The sequence below is a fragment of the Oncorhynchus nerka genome, unplaced genomic scaffold, assembly GCF_034236695.1.
Source record: "Oncorhynchus nerka isolate Pitt River unplaced genomic scaffold, Oner_Uvic_2.0 unplaced_scaffold_2068, whole genome shotgun sequence".
NCBI classification, from domain to species: domain Eukaryota; kingdom Metazoa; phylum Chordata; class Actinopteri; order Salmoniformes; family Salmonidae; genus Oncorhynchus; species Oncorhynchus nerka.
The window spans coordinates 40,469-49,491 of NW_027039262.1; the positions used below are offsets into that span (position 1 = coordinate 40,469).

General features: G+C 39.8%; 1 protein-coding gene across 3 annotated transcripts in view; it reads left to right on the forward strand.

The window, feature by feature from the left end:
* LOC135567429 (oocyte zinc finger protein XlCOF6-like) overlaps positions 1-7,396 on the forward strand; it is a 40,427-nt gene extending 33,031 nt beyond the window's left edge. Inside the window, exons 3-4 of one of the 3 annotated variants that reach the window (XR_010462356.1) lie at positions 1,320-3,245; positions 3,351-3,437. Coding sequence is in view for 2 of the 3 variants with exons in the window: in XM_065014827.1 (XP_064870899.1) it covers positions 3,351-5,011 (1,661 nt within the window). In the remaining variant the exon portion in view is untranslated. Of the gene's footprint in view, positions 1-1,319 lie in introns of all 3 variants that reach the window. The other 2 variants (XM_065014828.1, XM_065014827.1) reach the window with 2 other exon arrangements.
* The last annotated feature ends 1,627 nt before the right edge of the window (positions 7,397-9,023 follow it).

A 9,023-nucleotide genomic window follows, 5' to 3' on the forward strand; every position in this document is an offset into this window, starting at 1 on the left:
TTCGGTGTAGTTAGACATTACTGTTCTCTCCATGGTCGGCTGGAATTTAGCCTGAAAAGTATTTGAGAAATATGATATAGACCTTCGTCTCGAGAATATCAGATCTCAACAACGATTGGAGAAGTGTTAACAATAACCAGTAGACTACCACATCCTGATGGTTTATATCTGATTCATATATATTTAATATTTTATAGATCAAGTTGTAGAAACATCTCAATGATGATCAATGGAAACAGGATGCACCTGAGTTCATTTCAAAAGTTTGGGGTCACTTAACACCAGCCTCAACGTCAACAGCGAAGAGGAGACTCCGGGATGCTGGCCTTCCAGGCAGAGTTGCAAAGGCCAGTTGTATTGCTTCTTTACTGAGCACCACAGTTTTCAGCTGTACTAACATAATTGCAAAAGGGTTTTAATTTGATAAACTTAGATTAGCTAACACAACATGCCATTGGATCACAGGAGTGATGGTTGCTGATAATGGGCCTCTGTACACCTATGTAGATATTCCATAAGATATCTGCCATTTCCAGCTACAATAGTCATTTACAGCAATAACAATGTCTACACTGTATTTCTGATCAATTTGATGTTATTTTAATGGACAGTCAATGTGCTTTTCTTTCAAAGTCACTCCAAACTTTTGAACAGTAGTATATATTTAATATTTTTTTATATATCAAGTTGTAGAAACATCTCAAGGATGATCAATGGAAAAAGGAAGCATCTGAACTCAATTTTTAGTTTGTCTTGTTTTTCTGTTTTTTTGTTAATTTTTATAAATTTGCAAAAAACTCTAAACCTGTTTTTACTTTGTCATTATGGGGTATTGTGTGTTGATTGCTGAGGATTTTTTTACATTTAATTTTAGAATAAGGCTGTAACATATCAATGTGGAAAAAGTAAAGTGGTCTGAATACTTTCCGAGGGCACTGTCAGACCCCTTCCCATTTCTCCCATTTTGGTACGTTACAGCCTTCTTCTAAAATTGATTACATGTTTTTCCTCGTCAATCTACACACAATACCCCATAATGACATCACAATACCCCATAATGACAAAGCCAAAACAGGTTTTTAGAAAGTCTTGCAAATGTAATTTAAAAAAAAATAAAAATTGCTTATTTACATAAGTTTTCAGACCTTTTGCTATGAGATTATCCTTGAGATGTTTCTACAACTTGGAGTCCACCTCTGGTAAATTCAATTGATTGGACATGATTTGGACAGGCACACACCTGTCTATGTCAGGTCCCACATTTGACACTGCATGTCAGAGTTAAAACCAAGTCATGAGGTGGAAGGATTTGTCCGTAGAGCTCCATGACAGGATTGTGTCGGCACAGATCTGGAGACAGGTACCAAAACATTTCTGCAGCATTAAAGGTCCCAAGAACACAGAGGCCTCCATTATTCTTCAATGGAAGAAGTTTGGAACCACCAAGACTCTTCCTAGAGCTGGCCACCCGGCCAAACTGAGCAAATGGGGGAGAAGGGCCTTGGTCAGGGAGGTGGCCAAGAACCCGATGGTTCTTCTCTGTCAGAGCTCCAGAGTTCCTCTATGGAGATGAGAGAATCTTCCAGAAGGACAACCATCTCTGCAGGACTCCGCTAATCATGCCTTTATGGTAGAGTGCCCAGACGGAAGCCACTCCTCCGTAAAAGGCACATGACTGTCCGCTTGGAATTTGCCAAAAGGCACCTAAATGACTCTGACCATGAGAAACAAGATTCTCTGGTCTGATGAAACCAAGATTGAACTCTTTGGCCTGAATGCCAAGCGTCATGTCTGGAGCAAACCTGGCACCAACCCTACGGTGAAGCATGGTGGTGGCAGCAGCATGCTGTGGGGATGTTTTTCAGTGGCAGGGACTGGGTGATTAGTCAGGATCAAGGGACAGATGCAACGTAGCAAAGTATAGAGAGATCCTTTATGAAAACCAACTTGAGAGCACTCGGGACCTCAGACTGGGGTGAAGATTCACCTTCCAACAGGACAACGACCCGAAGCACACAGCCAAGACAACGTGGGAGTGGCTTCAGTACAAGTCTCTGAATGTCATTGAGTGGCCCAGACTTAGGACCCAGTGGAAATCTGTCTTCCTCAACATGTGACCAGTCTTTGGGAATTGTTTCAGGCTTTTACTCTGAAAAATGAGGGAGATACACCACTTTCAATAACAGGACAGTGGAAATTTCCATCCCTGAACCAAGCACGTGATCGGGAGCGTGCATTTCTTGTTTACCTTTTTCAATTGACAAAGCTTTTGTCCGGTTGAAATATTATTGATTATTATTAAAAGCAACCTGAGGATTGATTTTAAACATCATTTGACATGTTTCTATTATAGTTAATTGTAATTTTTTCAAACTTTTCGTCTTGGTGTTGAGAGTGCGGATTGTGCCTTTTAGATTTCTGAAATAAACGCACCAACAAAACGGAGGTATTTGGACATAAAGATTAACTTTATCGAACTAAACGATAATTTGTTGTCTAACATGGAGACCTGGGAGTGCCACCAGATGAAGATCATCAAAGGATAGTGATTAATTTAATCGCTATTTCTGACTTTTGTGAAGCTCTCCTTGGTTGGAAAATGGCTGTATGGGTTTCTGTGTCGAGTCGCTGAACTAACATAATCGCAGAGTGTGCTTTCGCCGTAAAGCCTTTTTGAAATCTGACACAGCGGTTGCATTAATGAGAAATTTATCTGTATTTGTATGTTTAACACTTGTATCTTTTATCAATGTTTATGATGAGTATTTCTGTTTTTTGATGTGGCTCTCTTTACTTTAATCGGATGTTTGTTTGAGACAATGCATTTCTGAACACAACACACCAATTTCAAATTAGGTTTTTGGACATAAAGATTAACTTTATCAAACAAAACACACATTTATTGTGTAACATGAAGTCCTGTGAGTGCCATCTGATGAAGATCATCAAAGGTTAGTGATTAATTTAATCGCTATTTCTGACTGTTATGAGACCTCTCCTTGGCTGGAAAATGGCTGTATGGTTTTCTGTGTCTCGGTGCTGACCTAACATAATCATTTGGTGTGCTTTCGCCGTAAAGCCTATTTGAAATTTAACACTGTGGCTGGATTTACAAGATGTTTATCTTTAAAATGGTGTTAAATTCTTGAATGTTTGAGGAATTTTAATTATGGGATTTCTGTTGTTTTGAATTTGGCGCCCTGCAATTTCACCGGCTGTTGTCGAGGTGGGACGCTAGCAGACAGGTTAAGCACTTTGTGACAACTACTGATGTAAAAAGGGATTCATAAAATACATTTGGTTAACATTTATATCACACCAACTGACTGCTTTTTCTGATGTTCACACAGGAGACCATGTTGAGACATTCTCAACATCCAGAGAGCAACAGCAGGAAGATCAGAGAGCTAAGAGGTCTCATCACTGCCCACATTGTGAAGAGATTTTCCCATTTCTATCAAAGCTAAAAACACATCAAAGTATACACACAGGAGAGAAGCCTTACGTCTGCTCTGACTGTGGAAAATGCTTCAAAACATCAACTCAGCTAAAAGTTCACCAGAGAACACACACAGGAGAGAAGCCTTTCTTCTGCCCTGACTGTGGAACTAGTTTCTCTCAACTTTCCCACTTAAAATCACATGAACGTATACATACAGGGGAGAAGCCATACTCCTGCTCTGACTGTGGAAAATGTTTTAAAACATCAAATGAGCAAAAAGTTCACCAGAGAACACACACAGGAGAGAAGCCTTTCTTCTGCTCTGATTGTGGGGCGAGTTTCTCTCATCTGGGCACCTTAAAAACACACCAACTTATACACACCGGAGAGAAGCCTTATGTCTGCTCTGACTGTGGAAACCTTTTTAAAACATCAACTGAGCTAAAAGTTCACCAGAAGATTCACACAGGAGAGAAGCCTTACTTCTGCTCTGACTGTGGGAAATGCTTCAAAACATCAACTGAGCTAAAAGTTCATCAGAGAACACACACAGGAGAGAAGCCATATCACTGCTCTGACTGTGGAACTAGTTTCTCTAAATTTTCACACTTAAAAACACATAAACGTATACATACAGGAGAGAAGCCTTTCTTCTGCTCTGACTGTGGGGCGAGTTTCTCTCGTTTGGGCACCTTAAAAATACACCACCGTATACACACAGGAGCAAAGCCTTATTCATGCTCTGACTGTGGAAAATGTTTTAAAAAATCAAATGAGCTAAAAGTTCACCAGAGAACACACACAGGAGAGAAGCCTTTCTTCTGCCCTGACTGTGGAACTAGTTTCTCTCAACTTTCCCACTTAAAATCACATGAACGTATACATACAGGGGAGAAGCCATACTCCTGCTCTGACTGTGGAAAATGCTTCACAACATCAACTCATCTAAAAGTTCATCAGAGAACACACACAGGAGAGAAGCCTTATTACTGCTCTGACTGTGGAAAATGTTTTAAAACATCAAATGAGCTAAAAGTTCATCAGAGAACACACACAGGAGAGAAGCCTTTCTTCTGCTCTGATTGTGGGGCGAGTTTCTCTCATCTGGGCACCTTAAAAACACACCAACTTATACACACCGGAGAGAAGCCTTACTCCTGCGCTGACTGTGAAAAACGTTTTAAAACATCAACTCAGCTAAAAGTTCATCAGAAGACTCACACAGGAGAGAAGCCTTACGTCTGCTCTGATTGTGGAAAATGCTTCAAAACATCAACTGAGCTAAAAGTTCATCACAGAACACACACAGGAGAGAAGCCATATTACTGCTCTGACTGTGGAACTAGTTTCTCTAAATTTTCCCACTTAAAAACACATGAACTTATACATACAGGAGAGAAGCCTTTCTTCTGCTCTGACTGTGGTGTGAGTTTCTCTCGTCTGGGCACCTTAAAAACACACCAACGTATACACACAGGAGAGAAGCCTTACGTCTGCTCTGACTGTGGAAAACGTTTTAAAACATCAACTCAGCTAAAAGTTCATCAGAGAACACACGCAGGAGAGTAGCCTTTCTTCTGCCCTGACTGTGGAACTAGTTTCTCTCAACTTTCCCACTTAAAATCACATGAACATATACATACAGGGGAGAAGCCTAACTCCTGCTCTGACTGTGGAAAATGTTTTAAAACATAAAATGAGCTAAAAGTTCAACAGAGAACACATATAGGAGAAAAGCCTTATTCCTGTTCTGATTGTGGGGTGAGTTTCTCTCGACTGGATCCCTTAAAAACACCAACATATACATGCTCTGCTCTGCCTGTGTAAAATGCTTCAAAACAGCAACTGAGCTAAAAGTTGATCAGAGAACACGCGCATGAGAGAAGCCTGCTTACGTCTTCTCTGACTTTTGGGTTAGTTTCTCTCACCATAGCAACTTAACACACAAATGTATACACACAGGAGAGAAGTCTTACTCCTGCTCTGTGGATGGGTGGGCAAGTCAAACGCCTAGCCAAAGGCTGCGTGTTTGAATCTCATCAAGAAGGACTAGCATTTTAGCTAATTAGCAACTTTGCAACTTCTTACTACTTTTTACCTATGTCAGCATGTTAACTTAGCATGCAACTACTAAGCATGTTAGCTAACCTTTCCCCTAAACACATTTAACTCTATCTTAAACCCCTAACCTAGCTAACGTTAGCAACAACAAATTGGAATTTGTAACATATCATACATATTACAAGTTCGTAACATATTGTATGAATAGCAATGCGTAAAATAACATACGAATTGTAATTCTTAAGACGATACGTCCTGCAAGTCGTATTATACTGAACAACAATCTAAACGTAACAAGTTCAAAGATGTATGGTTCGTATAAGGAAATCAGTCAATTGAAATAAATTAGGCCCTAATCTATGGATTTCACATGACTGGGCAGGGGCTCAGGCATGGGTGGGACTTGGGAGGACATAGCCCCACTTGGGAGCCAGGCCCAGCCAATCAGCATGAGTTTTTCCCCACAAAAGGTCTTGATTACAGACAGAAATACTACTCAGCCCCCTCCCAGACAATCCTGCGGGTGAAGAGGTCCTGGGCTGCCGTGGTTACATGTGATCTGCAGTTGTGAGGCCGGATGGATGTACTGCCAAATTCTCTAAAAGGACGTTAGAGGTGGCTTATGGTAGAGATATAAATATTGAAATGCACATTCCCTAAACTTGAGACGTCTGTGACATTGTGTTGTGGGGCCTTTTATTGTCCCCAGCACAAGGTAAACATGTGTAATGATAATGCTGTTTTATCAGCGTCTTGATATGCCACACCTGTCAGGTGGATGGAACATTACTGGATTTTTTTTATTTCAGCTCATGAAACCAACACTTTACATGTTTAGTTTATATTTTAGTTCAGTTTATATTGGTTGTCCAATGTAATCGAACATACTAAATGGAGTAGCACAGATGTGTTTTTGTATAATATAATACGTTTTGCTCTGAGACCAGGTTGTCCCTCTGCAGTATTCTGTGGGAAGGAGCTAGTTCACACTTTTTTTTATTGAACCTCTATTGAACGAGGCAAGTCAGTTAAGAACAAATTCTTATTAACAATGATGGCCTAGGAACAGTGGGTTAACTACCTTGTTCAGAGTCAGAACAACAGATTTTTACCTTGTCAGCTCGGGATTCGATTTAGCAATCTGTTGGTTACTGACCCAATGCTCTAACCACTAGGCTACCTTCCGCCCGTAACATGTATCAGATAGAGATGATCACTTTTCACCACAAGTTTTTTTTTTGGGGGGGGTTGTTTTAAAGCTTTATTTAATGTTACACAGTTTATAAAATGAATACATGTGTTTATTAATTGTCTTTAAAACTAGATGAGTTATTTTAGTTACTGATCATGTATGTATGAATGGTTCTGATGGTTGTATTCAGTTCTTCATATTAGATCTGACAGTATGAATGGTTCTGATGGTTGTATTCAGTTCTTCATATTAGATCTGACAGTATGAATGGTTCTTATGGTTGTATTCAGTTCTTCATATTAGATCTGACAGTATGAATGGTTCTTATGGGCTGAGTGCCTGGATTGTTTTTGTATGACTACAGTCAGGAGTTCTCTCTGACCCTGTGACGTCACCAGCACATTAAGTACATTCATCTTAAGATAGCCAGGTGAGACAACCACATATCACAGTAAACACATTTCTCCTCAATTAGTCAGTGTCACATTATTATTATTATAATTTGTATTATTATTATTTGTATTTATGGGGGGGGGGGTACTCTTTAAAGACTTAGGTGTTTCAGACCATTTCGGGCAGTTGGGCAGAGACTCTGCTTCACTGACATCAGAGGGAGAAAGTGGGAAAAAAATGATCTGTTTGCAAACAATGTTAAAAAAACATTTATAATTGAGTTATTAATAAAGCCTCATTCAAAAATGGTCTCTTTCTTGTTTTCTTGAGTAAGGCAGCTCCAAAATGCAGGTCTTTCAGCCTAGCTCATTGTCTTCTGTGGAGGTGGGTTAAGCCAGCAGAAAATAGAGCGTTTGTGCCGTGATTGGCTCAGTGTTCTGTCATTCATGGGGACAATACGTCACTACCAAGTCTAATCGTAGAACTTGAAAATTCAAGCCCCTTGGGTGCTGCCATAGAGTTACATTATAAGTGCCAATCCAAGAAGGCTCAAGGTCATTGTCCACAGATAAAATAACTTTAAATCATGTGATATCTACAGTCGCTTTGATTGGACTTATCATGTCAACATCATACTTTCAACATCTGAGCTAGCAACATCATCATGAATCAAGTCGAAGGTCTACTGGCAAATCATTTTTAATCTTTGTCATATGAAGAGAAATAATGAGAAATTATAGATAAAACGTATCGGTGCTCATCGGCCATTGGACATAAACATTACACAACAAATTGCAAATTCAACAATGAGTGGTTTGGAAGGAATCAGTGGCTAACGGCAAGCATCGCAAAGCAATCATTAGCCTGCTATTCAGTGGAGTGGCTCTGTGGTCTCAAGTCTAAGATTAAGGGGCTCTTTTCCTAGTTTAAAATGGTAAACATTCAACATTGGCCATGCTGTCGATGAAGCTTGATTTGTGCCGTGTTCAAAACAACTTAACTCGGTACTTCAAAATCTGACTGGAGTGAGTTCAATTCAACTGGGAACTCGGGGAAAAACAAGCTACGACTGGGAAAACGTTTTGAACTCATCCAACTTGGAATTGTAAATTGGGAACTCTTTCTTAGCTATGACCTGAAGATCACTGATGTCATCATTTTGTCCCCTGAGTTCCCAGTTGTCTTGAAAGCACCACAAATCCAGAGAATGCCATAATTTGTTGACGAAGTTTGATGAAAAAATATGCCCACAAATTACTGCCGCGCCACCTTCCTGTTCAAGTGAGCACAGCACAACAAGGTGAGTCCAAAAATGTCTTGTATGCTGCTGCATAAATGATGTAACATGCCAGGGAGATGTGAATACTGTAGCTAAGAAAGTAATACTAAGTGTATGTTGTGTAGTAAGATGTTAGTAGCCCATGTGCCTCACCCTAATAATTTGGTCTATTTTCACCTCTTCATTTTGCACACATGTTGCCTATAACCTGTTTTAGAGAAATGTAATAATTGAATAATGTAAGGTTTTCATTGTCTGCTTTACATGCCCCTTTATTTATCCTACGGTTCTGACTTGGCGTACAAGGAGAACACTGTAAGAACGGCCCATGTTCTGAATTATGTTGCTGTATATTTCAAAAGTGCTGAACAAATAATTACATTGACTACGTCCGTCCTAGCTCGCTCATTAATGTCTTAATCGAAATTACCGTTTGCCTCTTATCCGTCATCCCCTTATGCCATAGTTTGTACATCTCAATTATCAGTAGAAACCACATTTGTTTAAGCAAGTCAGCCATGTTACTTTAAAAAACAGTAAATGAGGCTGAATTAACTTTTTCGTTGCCAGACAAGGCTCCGCTGATAGCCAGGTGTAGTAGTGGTAAGTTGTTGGGACTATGCTGTTCAGTCCGCTTTATGTAAGAGTTTGTGGGC